General features: G+C 40.2%; 3 protein-coding genes across 5 annotated transcripts in view; 1 reads left to right on the forward strand and 2 right to left on the reverse strand.

The window, feature by feature from the left end:
• LOC135339958 (uncharacterized) overlaps window positions 1-6,385 on the reverse strand; it is an 8,020-nt gene extending 1,635 nt beyond the window's left edge. Inside the window, exons 1-12 of the mRNA XM_064536215.1 lie at window positions 6,234-6,385; window positions 5,509-5,542; window positions 5,395-5,450; window positions 5,274-5,321; window positions 5,134-5,168; window positions 5,049-5,086; window positions 3,993-4,145; window positions 3,794-3,863; window positions 1,368-2,730; window positions 1,206-1,318; window positions 987-1,144; window positions 623-684 (exon numbers count right to left, since the gene is read on the reverse strand). Of these exons, the coding sequence (XP_064392285.1) occupies window positions 623-684; window positions 987-1,144; window positions 1,206-1,318; window positions 1,368-2,730; window positions 3,794-3,863; window positions 3,993-4,145; window positions 5,049-5,086; window positions 5,134-5,168; window positions 5,274-5,321; window positions 5,395-5,450; window positions 5,509-5,542; window positions 6,234-6,241 (2,138 nt within the window). The 5' untranslated portion in view covers window positions 6,242-6,385. The remainder of the gene's footprint in view (window positions 1-622; window positions 685-986; window positions 1,145-1,205; window positions 1,319-1,367; window positions 2,731-3,793; window positions 3,864-3,992; window positions 4,146-5,048; window positions 5,087-5,133; window positions 5,169-5,273; window positions 5,322-5,394; window positions 5,451-5,508; window positions 5,543-6,233) is intronic.
• LOC135339969 (LIM/homeobox protein Lhx5-like) lies at window positions 6,381-12,255 on the forward strand. 3 transcript variants are annotated; one of them, XM_064536233.1, is made up of 6 exons: window positions 6,381-6,705; window positions 7,169-7,322; window positions 9,698-9,821; window positions 9,930-10,132; window positions 10,720-10,849; window positions 11,142-11,372. In XM_064536233.1, exons 1-6 carry the CDS (start codon window positions 6,527-6,529, stop codon window positions 11,153-11,155), a joined length of 804 nt encoding a protein of 267 aa, XP_064392303.1. In that variant the 5' UTR covers window positions 6,381-6,526; the 3' UTR covers window positions 11,156-11,372. The 3 variants fall into 3 exon arrangements, with proteins under 3 accessions (XP_064392303.1, XP_064392302.1, XP_064392304.1); XM_064536232.1 differs by lacking the exon at window positions 11,142-11,372 and adding an exon at window positions 12,062-12,255 and having other exon boundaries at window positions 6,382-6,705; XM_064536234.1 differs by lacking the exon at window positions 11,142-11,372 and adding an exon at window positions 12,062-12,255 and having other exon boundaries at window positions 6,383-6,705; window positions 9,936-10,132.
• Window positions 12,198-14,516, reverse strand: LOC135339970 (eukaryotic translation initiation factor 4H-like). The gene is made up of 7 exons (XM_064536235.1): window positions 14,257-14,516; window positions 13,854-14,046; window positions 13,256-13,304; window positions 13,119-13,183; window positions 12,932-13,019; window positions 12,588-12,773; window positions 12,198-12,429 (listed from the first exon to the last, which is right to left on the reverse strand). Exons 1-7 carry the CDS (start codon window positions 14,340-14,342, stop codon window positions 12,296-12,298), a joined length of 801 nt encoding a protein of 266 aa, XP_064392305.1. The 5' UTR covers window positions 14,343-14,516; the 3' UTR covers window positions 12,198-12,295.
• Window positions 14,517-14,523: the final 7 nt, after the last annotated feature.

Raw genomic sequence — 14,523 nt, forward strand, 5'->3', positions numbered from 1 at the left:
TATCTTGTGTACACACATCTACAGTATTCTGGTATCATTGTAGTGTTTGTGGCTTACCAGGACTGACCAGGACCACAAAAAGGATTAATTTCTGTCAATCTGGAGTCTCTCACACGTGGTAATGAGCGCATGCGCAGGAATAAGGGGTGTGTCGGCGAAATTAAGAATGGCTACTAAATATAAAATAGCTAGCTTCTTTAGCAGCTCTTTCTGACTCTTGTAGCTAACAAAAAGCTAGCGCTTTAGTGCAAGGCTAACTTATATGTTGAATAGAAAGTTTGTGTGAACAGATGATGCTATGAATTCTGAAGAGACTGCTACATCCTTCAATGTGAGTCACTAGCCATAACTCGAGAAAGAAGCTTTAGTTTGCTAATCCACTAATCAAAATCCAAGAGATCGTGGCTAGAAGCCTATATAGAAGCTGTCAGTTTTTTTTGCATTGCAACCGTTGATCAGTTACACATAGATACTGGAGTATCTATGAGTTACAGCTGGAATACACAGACACCTATGGCCCTCCTGCGGCTACCCCTCGAGGCATAATTATGTAGATAAATGCATGCAAATTTTACTGATCATGGTGAAGTGCACATTATAATAATAGGAACTAAATTCTTACGTTTGAGCAATGTGCATGGCCTCTTCTACAGCTGGGTAAACATCTTGACTTAGGAAGTTGTGCTGCAAAATATAGGCACGACAATAATTATAATTATGTGTGAGCACGATTTTGCTGGATTAGCATTATACGTATAAAACTAGCCTCTGGACTATGGCTGTTTGAGAACTAGGAGGAGTGAAAAATATCTAGACGCTAATTATGCAGGTTCATGATAACACAATTTAGGTGCACGCAGGGACTACGAATGGCTAATTTAACTTTTGCTTAATTATAATGCACAAATAAGCATGCACAGCTACAAACATGGGAGTCGATTTATTAAATCACTGTCTGATTGACATAATTATAACACTATAATTACCATTTCAGAAAGCCAGTGAACTTTAGTAAGAAGGTTTGTATCATTAATGGTGGTAGACAACAACTCAGTCGTGCAAATTGAGGGTGAAGCAGCACCACAGGGCTCGGAATGGTCAGTTATTTTGCCATACGATTCCAAAAGGTTAACAGCACACAAGGCTAAAAACAATGGCAGAGTGATAATTTATTAGTAGATGTATTACACACACGAGCAACCAACCTTGCAAAGAGGCATCTAAAAGGATGGTTATTGCTGGAGTGATTGCTTCATGGGATATGGTGTATGTGCTGTCTTTCAAACGTACTCTCAGTGAGTCAATAGCCTGCAGTAGCCTGTCAAAAAGAAGCAATTAATTCACCTGCACATACTTTGTACTCTTACCTAGTTTTGACCCGAGTGAGATGATGAGAAAGACAAGATTGTTTACAAGCTTCTTTTTGTTGCGGTAATTGCTGTTTGTTTAGAGGCGATAAAAAGCTTGTTGTATCGGTTTGATCGCAATTCAAGAAAGCTCCAAATTTGACATATGCAGAAGGAGATGGGATAATACTTTTTTCACCAGCGGCATATGTTAAATCTAGGCTGGATATGGGACTACACGTAGCTTGCTTGTCAACAACTTTGGCATATGAAACTAAAACTGCTTCAGGTGTAGTAATGACAGTCGTCTCGGATGAAGTGTCATTGGTAGCCTGCCGAATTTTACTCAACATTTGACTCATCGTGCTAGTACTTGGAAGTTCGTTTTTTAAAGTCTTTGCTGCAGAAAGCTTGCTTAAATCAGCAGCTGAAGAGCCACTTAGAGGAGTTTGCAACTTTCGCAGTTGGGTTACAGAATTAGGCAATAAACTTACTTTCTGCAAATTCAATGGGGTCAGTACAGATCCATTCACAGAAGGTATTGGCATGGCAGAGTAAGGGGATTGCATTGATTCGTCAATAACAAGGAAGTCATTGCAAGAAGTATCAAGTTTTAACCAGTTGCTGGTATTTAGGTCAACACCAGAAGACACATCGGATGGTTCTTTCATTGCTGCCTTTTCATGCAGTTCAGTTGGTTGAATAGTGTGCGTAAGGTTCATGTACTCATTCTCAGAGCCATTAACAGCTTTGAATTCGTGGGAGCTACAGGTGTATTCTAAATCGGGCTGTCTAATTTCCTGGGAACTTGTTTCAGTGAAAAAATTTGACACATTGTACGTTTCATTTTGTTGGACCTGCTGACAATTGACTGCTCCATTGTTGTACGTATGTTCCTCCATTCCGTTGTTGGACTTCCCAGAGGGAGACTCAGCTTTTGCTTCAGACCGAACATCTACTAAACAACTGATTGGGCTGTCGCACAGAGAGGGTGCATTAAAAGAAAAGGATTGGTTGCATGGACCAGAAGGAAGTTTAACAGTTACATCAACAGACTGTTGGCAGGAAGATGTCTGGGCAATGCCACCAGGTGTGGTGCTGCATGTTTTAAATGGGCTGCAGAAAGCATCACTTTGACTGGTGGCTGTGAAATCTAGGCTCTCTTTTGCGACACTAGTGGTTTTAGGTACCGGGCAAGTCAAATTTGTGGTTTCAGAAGTACAAAAGGATCCATTCAAGAGTGCTCCCGGGGAGAGCAGAGAAAACGACGAGTGTTGTTGATCACTTGGTTGCATGGTCATGTCCATACTGAAGCTTTTGTTGACAGTTATATTTTCTTTTAAGTTGAGATGAGCAGCATTTTCATCTTTTGAGCGTAATGGCTCTAGAGAAAAGACAATAAAACATCACATAATTGTGTAATTACAATGGAGCACCAAGATGATCATGGTATCAATTGTAGTGTCATGGCAACATTTGGCTTTCAAGCCGAATATCTGTGTGCTAGCACAGCCATCTAGGGGAGTCTGGGGGCATGCCCCCCCCCCAGCCAGAAATTGTGTTTAGACCGTCTTACATCGCATCTGGTGCATTCTTAGGAACTGTGGTGTCAGCGTTAGGGTTATGGTTATTAATGTAAAATAATAGTATTTAATAAAAATGCAGAAATTAAATTGAACTACTTTAGCTTCAATTTCCTGGACTGAATGGTAGGTACTATAAGTTATCAGATAAAAGCCTTTCTCAAAAGTCGCTCTTGAATCGCCCTCTGTACTTGCAGACAGTGACTTGAAGAAATTGTGGACGAATAGAACAGAAAGAGTAGAAGACAGCAGTTTAATTAAAGTAGCTTCGTAAAGAACTCATTATTGTAATAATTATTGTTGTTATAAATTTTAAGCAGAGCGCTTTCTTTGTTTCGTTGGTGTGTCACAGAGGCTGTAACATAGTGTATATTTTCAATACAAAAATTTACAATTGCCAGGGGGGCACTCGTCCCCCCTTCTACGAAGCCCTGATGTTTATCTCATCGCAGGAGTACTACATTTGCACCGCTGCTTATCAAATACGTAGGTGGATCAAGGCACCAATTGATTATGCGCCATTCAGTTATTTGGCTTGCCACTGGAACCAAGGTGTCAGGGTTCTACTGCACTACAACAGTTCGGAAATTTACTAAAAAGCGGTATCAGTCATTATAATTTTATACTCATTACTAATTTGGAAAATCAGCCTTGAGACGGACAGCATTCGCCGTTGCAAGCGGCCTCAACAATTGGCTGATTGCTTTCTTTTTAGGTGAAGTTGTTGATGACCCCATTATAACTATATTATACCTGTAGCTGACAACAATAATGAAAATTTGATGCGAGCAGCTGACCAGACACACGTTCGCAAGTAATCACTAAGTGTAACACAGTGGAGCAGCACAAAAGTGTAATCATTACCAGCTGGCAGTGAACATTCCTTCATTGCGTTTCTCTCTCCCTCTTCAGCGGAATTGCTATCCTCACAAACCTAAAAAAACACACAGCAGGTTCCATTATTGGTCTTACGTGTTCTAGTTATAATTATGTATGTGTAGTAGTAGTGCAGTAGCATATAATACTGTCTAGCTGACACAATAATGAGGGAATCACAAATCACCTCGAAGCTCTCTTCACTGAGACAAAAAGATCTCTCAAGTTTGGGTATTATGGAGAGTCTTTGAAACTTGGATCCAGTATCAGAGGAAATTCTTCGCCTCTTCTTTCCCATTGGTGTTGATATCTGTATAACAGTTTCAGCATCCTCTTGAGCCTGCATCAATGTTATATGGTTGAGCGAAACTATCACTAGCATTTTTCTTGAGTAAAAATATTGTGATTAACACAATCTCCCACATCATCCAAAAAATAAATTATTATGATTGCATCCATGGAATTACATGTAGTGGTGGATCAAGGGTCAGTTCGTTGGGGTTGGCTACTGGCTGAGTCAGCTGATCTAGCTAGCTACCATCAGCCACATTTGCACCACATGGTCGTGGTGATCTAGCCAGTGGCGTGTCTAACCAGGGGCTTTGAGCAGACAACCATGAAACTGATGATGATGTAGCTATCAGTACTGGGGGCTAACGGGTGTTAATCATTTACTTTTTTGTGTGTGACACTTTTTAGAACCCTCCTTTCCAAATCCCACCGCTGTACATGTACATACAGGTAAAGGAGGATAGGTGCAGCATTTAGGAGGGGTACAACGTATGTTCCTCTAAGTTCATTCTGTTTAATTGCGACGTATATGTATTTCTTGCACTTATAATTATATAAAATTATGTGACATAAACTCTAGTACTAGCAAAACTAATACTGAGTTGAAAGCTAAAAGTGTAACATAGCTGTATGAAGCCGTTTGATGTTGATTCATGAAATAGTCACTATAGCCTACGAGTAATTGAAGACAACCTGTTCCAAAATTAAAAACACGGTAGCAGTACAACTTCCTACTAACCTGCATGTATATGTATACCGTATAGCAGGTAATTTCCGGGGGTCAAAACATTTGTGGTTGCAAGAGCATTGATGATCGCTTCATTTGTGGTAAAATATTTGTGCTCGGGGGATGCAACCACAATATTTTCAGAAATGATACTCACAGCTCTAACCACAGTCATGCAAGCTAGTTGAAATATGGCATGTAGTGGAATATTAGATAAAAACTTACAGGCAGGGCATTTTCATCTCTAGGCTGTGCATCATCAGCTGCAAACAACGAAATAGACAAAGAATTCGAATATTGGGCAACTAACCTGCTGTAAGGGTAGGCTGATCTCCTCGAAAATCTCTGTTAGGAGAAAATAACACAATGATACACAAATAAATAATACATGTAACAAAGGCAGGTAAAGTCCAATGTGAAAACTGAAACAGCAGCGGGCATTATACTCACTTGATTTGAACTGTGTTTGCGAAGCTGACACGTTTGTTCTTGGGATACCTGTGATGTTGGTAGAAAAAGTTTTGACCAGCTTAGCAAGTACTTCCTGTAAGTACAGTGGGGTACCACTAACCTGTCATCTGTTGAGAAATTATGAACTTCATCAAGTGGTCGGGAAACCTTTAAGATCTGTATACATTTTGCATAAATTTACGCTGCTACACTTTACGATGTTCTCATGACTTACTGATGAACGTCTACTTGACTTGGATCTTCGCTTCCTAGAAACCAAAATATAACTTCAATGACAAGAGCTAGATCTAGTACTGTAATTCTGAATGTATATTACCGTAAGCTGGGGGCAAAATATTCGTGGTTGAACACTGGACCACGAATATTTTACCCACGAATGAAGCGACCTTACCTGCAGTGCAAGCAGCATAAGATCCACGAACTGACTAAATATTGCTCAACCACGAATATTTTGCCCCCTGAAAATTACCTGTATACAGTAGTGGCTATGACTTAATTGTAACATAATGGAGACTGTTGTAAGAGCTTGGGATGAAATAATTAGACAGTGTGTGCTCTAGACACTCTTGTAAATTTCTAACCTCTCCTCTCAAAGTACAATGTAGCGACAGCTGTGTTAAAAATAATTATGTCACATACTACAATTCCAGGCCAGTCATTGAAAAAATGTTACTAGCTAGCTATAGATGGTCTGTGCGTGCTGTTAAAGACAAATAGACCAATAAAATACTGAGCCAGCCACCTCCTATTAGATGCAACCCTCTAAATATGCTACACCTGCTAGGGCATCAGCATAACATTTCAACCTACAACAGAAGATCCTCTAGCTAGCTAGCTCTGGCCTCAAAAAAATAATGTTGTTTTAAATCGAGGAACCTACGTAGATCAAATATAAATTATAGCCATGTTAACTATTAATCATGGATACATAAATCTCACATGTTCATGCTGCCTCCTGTTAAACTCTGGTTCGCTGTGATGCAGATCTGACGTTTATTAGAGAGCAGTGCTAGTGGGAGCCGGATCTAGATTACTTAAGATCTTAGGACCTATTATTGGTTCAAATCTTGTTCGTGGGACAAAAATCACGTGGAAGTCACCTGACGTGTATAGTGCTTGCTTTTTACTGCTGGACTTTCTAACTACTGACCGAAATCTACACCAGATCTACACGTTTTAATAGACTGCATTGCAGCTTTCTGGCCAGATCAAGCCATTGATTTTGTTGAGTCATGATGACTCCATTCATTTGCAGAGGGTGTGAACAACCCATCATGGAACGTTACTTGATGAAAGTTCTAGACAAGTCATGGCACATGCACTGTGTGAAGTGTTCTGACTGCCAGTGTGTTTTGAGTGAAAAGTGCTTTTCGCGAGATAGCAAGCTCTACTGCAAAACTGACTTCTTCAAGTGAGATTACAATAATTTTTTGTCTACCCGTAATTGATGTAATTACAGCGCCAGAAAAAATAATTCCAGTTCTGAGTGGCGCATCTTTTAGAACCCCAAAAATTGCGTTCATCTCAGCTGGGCGCCTAAATTATGTGGCGCTTATGTTGTACATCTAGGGCATGATTTTAACTTGCTAGCTAGCTGTACCGTTGAGAGGCGACTCGTGAACAACATTCATGACTGTAGCTATGGGTCAGAAAATTGTTCAGCAGTATGATGGAAGTCAAAGATGCAGGATGATGGTCTTGATGTCTCAAACAAGCCTTGTTATAAGGCCAGAAAAATAATTACAACAACAATAAGCGCTTCTTTTAGGGCCTCAAAAATTATGCTGATGCTGACATGGCACTTAGTTATGGTTGCGCTATGTAATTACATCAAGTATGGTACTTCTCTTTATTGTGTACATGTATATACGTAGGCGCTATGGGACGAAATGCGGGAGCTGCAACATTGGGCTTTGTCCAGAAGACCTTGTGAGGAAGGCGCTTAACAAAGTGTACCATGTTCAATGCTTCTCCTGTGCCATGTGTCGTAAGCAAATGAGCACTGGAGAGCAGCTGTTTCTGATTCAAGTAAGGAAACATTTGTTCATTCACCTTTACAATCTCTGCCTGCTTACTTACTTGGTGGTATTTGGGTCTAGATCGCTGGCCCATCCAAAAGCATTCATTCTCGTTCTTTGCATTGTATACTAAATATGAATATCGTTAATATTGGCCTGGCCGCGCCTCTAACCGTAGAGCTCAGCTTGCTGCTGAGAAGGGGAGGAGCTGGGAATTAAGCCAACAAATGCATTACGTAAGGGCTAATACAATCTAATTGATGCTGAAATTCAAGAAGTGGAGAGAGAGACAGACAGTAGTGGTGCATGATTTTCTGCAGCAGAACGAATGCTTGATAGGCTTTAAACCCGTCCTCCCTGTTGGGACACGCTCATCTGATTTGGGTCCTAGAGTCTGCATGCAATCATGCATTATATATAGTAGTTGCACCACATAAACACCCGCGGGGGGGGAGGGCGGACAACATCACGCGAGCACAAATAGTGCTGAGTGAGGCACATTTTTTACATTGAGTGAAATTTGTCGACTTACCCCGACCGGGCTGTTTGTTTGTGATTCTGAAAGCTGATGAGAGTCATAGCCAGTAGAATCTCTCTTAGCTACAGACATTCAGTCTGTGCGACTATAGTAGCTCACAAACCTATTGGAAGTGCTTACAATATCAAGGATAGCTTCAGCTGTGGTACAGAGGCTTGCAAAACCTCCTTTTTACACCGATTTCCCCCCAAACTATGGAGAAGAATTGGTTTGGAATGAGGCTAAGAATTCAATCATGTTACATAATGGTTCACCCTTGTCTGACCTCCATGATGTACACCATCTTGTTCTTGTGCAAATTTACATAGACTGGATTTTTGTTCCTTTCTTTAGATTAGACTAGTTATTAGAACCAGTAGGTTTGTATTCGGATTGTTGTACTAACCCTAGTAATAATTTAAAACTATGTTTTACACATTTTCAAACTGTCCTATCTGTGCGCTGCAGGGAAAGACCAAAACTGATTGGATAGCTGGATTTTCCAAAAAGCACAAAGTCTAAAATGGCTGCTGCATCACAGTAGTCACTCTTGCAGCTACCAAAGGCTAGCGTTTTAGTGCAGAGCTAAATGAAAGCACCACGGGTCGATACCTCGGTAGATGTGTCAAAGCTATAATTATCGATAATTACTACAGGCGAAGCTCTTTTTCTATGATTGGGTCAAAGTTCAGAAAATGGGCATGTTATTACTCATAAGCTATTTATTTTGTCATCACAACATTATTTTTGTAACTTGCAATAATTATCAATGAAAAGATAATCGAGAACAATGAAACAACGCTAGCTACAATAATAATTAACTCAGAGTTTATATGTCTTGTAATCCAATGAAATGGGGTAAGGATTTTGGCGTCAAATTTTGTTGACTGCATATATATAGCTTCCAGGTTGTCTTTCTGACCAGCATTCGACGCCTGAAGCTTTCTGGAGGGCAACTCTTGTTCATAGATACCTTAATTATGTTCAGTATCCTTAAATCACTATATTATACTCTACAGTCGCCATATATTAGCCTACAAAAACAGCTAGAAATGGCCGTTTCTTTGTTGTAACTTACTCTCTTGGGAACAACTTTTTGAGTGGCAAATTTGAGCGTGGGTGGAATAGTATACTGACTGTAACCTTAAGTAAACCAATAAAGAACACTCAGTATAACGGACAAAACCTCTTACACCGGAGGTTCTACTGTACACAGTAAGTGCAGTATAGTGGTAGTGCAGTAGTAGCTCATGGAATATCTCTTCTACATTGTAGTGAGATGTTCCTGAGCATTAATTAGTTTACCTCTACTATACTGCACTTACTGTGTATATAGTAGGTACCAGGCGGGACATTTCAAAAGTTGCGTTTTTCGAGGGCAGACAAAAATTAAAACTGGGATAAACTGCCACTCACCAGTATTTCACATGCAAAGATATTGGTGGGTGCATGGTTTCCTGGCATTGAAAACACGAATATTAGAACTGGTGAGGGCGCTTTAAGGTATTTTTAAGACTTTATTTCAATCTTACTTCTTTTGTTTTTGGGAATAATAGCACATGTATTGCAAACTGAAAAAATGCCGTCAATGTAAATTTGCTTGAATGTTGAATTCTCCAGTAATAATCGAAAATGTTCATGAGCTTGCACTTTTCCTAATACCGTATAGCTAGCGGCCCAAAAATTCTGCGAATTCTGCGAATGAATGAGTAAACGCAGAAATATTATTCGCAAATGCTTATTAACCATGCCTAATTTAACAGTTGAAAGTTTAATTCGCAGAAATATTATCCGCAGAAGGTCTTTTTACAGCTATATTCGCAGAATTTTTGGGCTGCAGCTATAATTATAATTATTACAAAATACAGAATGAAAGATTTCTCTGTGAGCAGTGCTACGAAGTCACAGCACAGCAGAGTGTTGCTGCTAAGAATGTCTCCGTCAACGCAGCCCCAGGAGGCTTACATCCCACGCAGGAGCCTGTAAAATTAGGTATTTGACAGCTCTTTAAAATTTTATTGTTGCCCTAAAAATTATTTTATAGTACAATACAATTGATCACAGCATGTAATAATGAATTATACGTATACTTCATTTGAGTGGCAGCTACAAGTCAGCTAGCGGAACAAGCATCTGTATCCCTGCATTCTCCTGCTAATAATGCTGATAGTAAAAAGACAAAACCAAGAACCTCCATTACTCCAAAACAGCTGGAAGTGTTGACCCAGGCTTATATTGAAGATCAGCACCCTTCAAAACAAGTACGTGAGGAACTTGTCGCTTCAACTGGATTGGAAATGAAGGTACGTACTCTGTGCGCATGCGCCGGAGGCATACGGTGGTGTGTTTGTTTTTCTATGCTGTGTGTGTTACTGCTGTATCTGCTCTACCGCTCTGCAAGTAATAGCTTCTATAGTGAATTTTGACTCGTGGATTTGCACATTAAAGCTTTGTTGGTGAGCTTTGGCTACTATGAAGGCCATTGCAGTCTCTTCAGACTCGCGTAGCAAACTCTGTCGATTAATTGTAGTAGATATTCGTCACCCTTGGGACAGTGCAGCTTGGCCGAAATAGCGAGGTGGCTGTATTTCAGAAGATAGCCGCGGCTAAAAAACCGACCTTACCTTGAATTTAATGACTAGTCTCAAGTAAGTCTCAAGGATAAAAATAATCATTCTGCTCTCTATTTAGTGTAATCCAATTTTATCTTCTAAACCATACCATATATCCGGCCGTAATAAACGTATTTGAAAACCTAGTTTGGGGCAGCCAGTACTGGCCAGTATACGGAATAGCGAGTGGCCGCATTTCCATGTGAGTTTTGTGCAGTAAACATCTAGCTAGCAATCCGTCATAATGTAATTATGTGAGTGCTCTATTAAATGTGCAGGTGATACAAGTGTGGTTTCAAAATCGACGTTCCAAGGAGAAGCGTGATGCCAGCTACCGTGAGGCTTTAAAAGATGAACCACAAATCCAAGATGGGGTGTCAGCTTCATCGATTCCTCCGGGTGCTACTGGTAAGGGATATGAGCTCAGACAAGGCTACTGCTTAATATTTGGAACCCACATTTTTTCACCGAAGCAATCCTATTTTTCTCAATAGTCTATAATTATATCAATGGAGATGGCCCCGGTTGAGGCGCCAAGCCAAAGCTCAGCTATTAAATACATACATGCAGGGAATCAGAATAGCAAGAAGTGGGACCATGATAGTTGAGCTACATGTAAAAAGGATGACAAAACTTTAATGACCATGCATACATACATATATGACTGCTGCACAAAGCAACTCTTTTCTCACTCTTGCAGGTACCAGTAGCTAGCATTCTAGTGCAGAGCTAACTATATACGGATGGTGATAACAAAACTCAAAACTAGGTATACTGTATTACTAGAATATTTTGCGGATGAAAAACCTTTGCAAATGAGCCAAATGAGCCAAAAAATTGACCTTCTGCATTCTGGCAAAGATTGTGTGTATTTACATGTACTACTAGTAATTTAGGTTTTGCGATTTTATTATTGTTTGGATCTTTTTTAGCAACTATCATGGTGGATCATTTCCCACTCGTTTGCACCAGATTCCCCATGCATGCAGTATAAATGTTCCATGAAAATGTTTAGGGTTCAGGTGCTTCCACCGAGGTATTAGCACCCGAGGTACTTTCATAGAATTATGCATGCGCAAGCGGGTATGCGGTAGTGTGTTTGTGTGTACACGTATGTCTGCATGTGTAGATTGCTACAGCTGCTCAAGAATCAGCAAGTAAGAGTTTCTATAGGCTTTGTTCTCAAGTTATGCCTAGTTTTGCTTACTTGGAATGTTTTCAGAAGAGTGCATGCATGCGTAGCAATGGAGTGTTGCTACTCTAGCTACTTAGTAGTTAGCTCTGCACTAGAACGCTAGCTATTGGTAGCTGCAATGCAGCAGCCATAATTTTAGACTTTGTACTTTTGGCATCTTTCTTTTTTTAAGCATCAATCATGGTCAATCGTTTTCCTGCAATTATAATTATAGGAATAGGTTTTTGTTATGCAGCTTTTACACATCCACCATTCACCAGCACTCACGGTGCTTTCATTATACAATTGTTGCGTAAATAATAAGATGTATGTTGATCGAGTGAGTCACTCAGGATCCGGTGTACTGTATTTACAACAGTGTATATCCTTCGATGTCTGAGCAATATGTAAGTAGTGTGACTGTTATCAATTGTCTAATTTTGCAGTTACTGGTCTCTAAGTGAATCACTGGACCGGCATTCCATTCCTTTCGTCTACATCTCCAAACCATTATATTTACAGTTTGTATTATTAGCTTGTGTACTATACCCTCATTAGATCACAACCCCATTCATCTTACAATTTTGTGTTTTGCTTGTGCAGTTGGCTACCATCACAACAAATATTTCAATGGTACAAACACTGTAAAGAAGTTAATACTACATATCCTGTCCTAACTGTTACGTGCTCTTATCTTTTCTAGGCTTGCCTTCACCAAATATTGAGCTTCTCTGAGTAGTGTCGGCCATTTCATTAACAGGTCTGACAGTACTGCGTGGCTTTAAATTGAGTTTCGGTCGTCCCGCCAGGTCTTCTGTAAATATCAGAGGCGACGATACATATATACATGGTCTTACATTGGGCATGAAAATGTATGATGTATGTATGCAGGAAAAACAACTACAATATGCCATAATTATATACAACACCACTCATCAGCCTACAGTATGTTACAATGCCCGAGAGACGTACCTGGAGTAGCCTCCTTGAATTCGGCTGGTGGTCCTTGGTCCCTAGTTCTCCCTCTACTTCCCCGGCTGGCTTGATAGCCTCCTCTACCGCCTCTATAAGAGGTGTCAAACATGTACTGCTCCCCGGTAGGGGGCCCATATTCAGAATGCTGAGGGCCATGTGATTGGAATCCTCCAGGTGGACCACCTTGTAATTATGACAAAGAGTTAACATAGGATAGTCAAAGTATGATAGTATAGTGTTCACTTGGGAAAATTTTAATTCATACACCAAGTATATTGACACACATCTCTGTAGGGTGTCGCACTACAACAAACAAATCCGTAACTCAAAAACCTGCTTACCTCTTCCTCTTTGGCCCCCTCCTCTGCCTCTCCCCCCTCTACTTCCACGGTGGGCTAAGTTCACTCTCAATTGCTTGTCACCGTACTCCTATTTAATGATATAGTTGGAGACTGTTTTTACTTTAGTATCTTAAGTGTAGCGAGACATGCATGTAGGACAGTGCTTGTGCTGTGTACACAAACTTACAGCTCCATCATAGTCTAATGCTTCTCTCAACGAATTGGAATCTTCAAATTCCACATAGCAGTATCCTGCAGTTGTTTAGTATCAATTTGGCAGCATGTCTCGTAATTGCCTAACAACAAACAACAACTGTGGATCACCTTTAAACGTATCAGATTCCTTGTCTCTGACGAGTCTAACACTTTTTACCTGTGATGGTAAAACAAGACAGCAATGATAATCAACAGTTGCACTCAACATGAACGTTTTTATTGATAAGGCGACAACATAAACAAAACCAGAGGTCGTTTTTACTTTGGGAGGTTGGAAAATTATGTTTAGAGGATCGCATCTATAAATTGGAGGTTAGTCACTTAATTATAATTATTATGTTTTAGCAGCTGCATGAGGCTAAGGGGCTATATTTTTGACTTCATTATTGCTACAGTAAAACCTCGATTATCCGGCTTGGCATCTTAAAATGGGCGTGTCCCTTAATGCGCATACGCAATTAAAAACTGACCATGGACAGCAAGTTTATCTTCTGCGCAGACGCCCACTGCTGTTTATCAAATAAAATTAAATGGCCGGGTGTATTAAGGCGTGGTTTATCCACTTGATTATCTGGCGTATTCAGTTGTCCGGATAATCGAAGGTGTGAGCATAAAATAATAAATACGGTACCCAAAATTATGCTTGTTTATGTATTGACGAAAATAGTTGGAAAAAGGCCCTCAATTAACCATAATTATAATTCACCTGCTGGTCCTTAAATATTGCGTCCAGGTCACCTTGTACAGTCTGCGGAGGCAGATTACCTACATACGCTGTGAATGGTGGTTCCTTTGGAAACTCTTGCACAGGTCGAGAATCACCATAACCATAACCACGGCCTCTCCCTCTCCCTCCATAGCCCCGGTCTGTTTGATGGGAAGGGCGCCCATAACTATCACTGCAAGGAACACAACATAAGCACTAACCTGATCACTACACATGGCATATAACGGAGCTATAGAACTAGGCTAGGACTTATAGCTATAGATCTATAGGTGTAGCTCTAAATAATCATTGATAGACTATCCTGGCCACCAAATTCATGTTACTATACTACATCGTCGTGTACGTGTGTGCATGCAGAGCAACATTATTTTTTAATTCTTACCTGTATCCCGATCCATGATAAGAACTACTACCACGTGGTTGGGAATGTGACCTGGTTTTTCCACTTTCAAAAACTTCGTCAGCCATTGTAGTCTGTAGATCTACTAGTCTTACTCTGTATCAGTTAACCTTTTGCTACAGGCACTAGCTAAGTTAACTTCATCAAACCAGCAGGTTACAGGTTATCACACAGCGTACTAACTCTTCAGTAGGATATTAAAGTTTATTATGTTGCTGCGCTGGTGCCGGTGGTCGATAAAGCTACCGT

This window comes from Halichondria panicea, chromosome 8 (assembly GCF_963675165.1).
Source record: "Halichondria panicea chromosome 8, odHalPani1.1, whole genome shotgun sequence".
Lineage (NCBI taxonomy): Eukaryota > Metazoa > Porifera > Demospongiae > Suberitida > Halichondriidae > Halichondria > Halichondria panicea.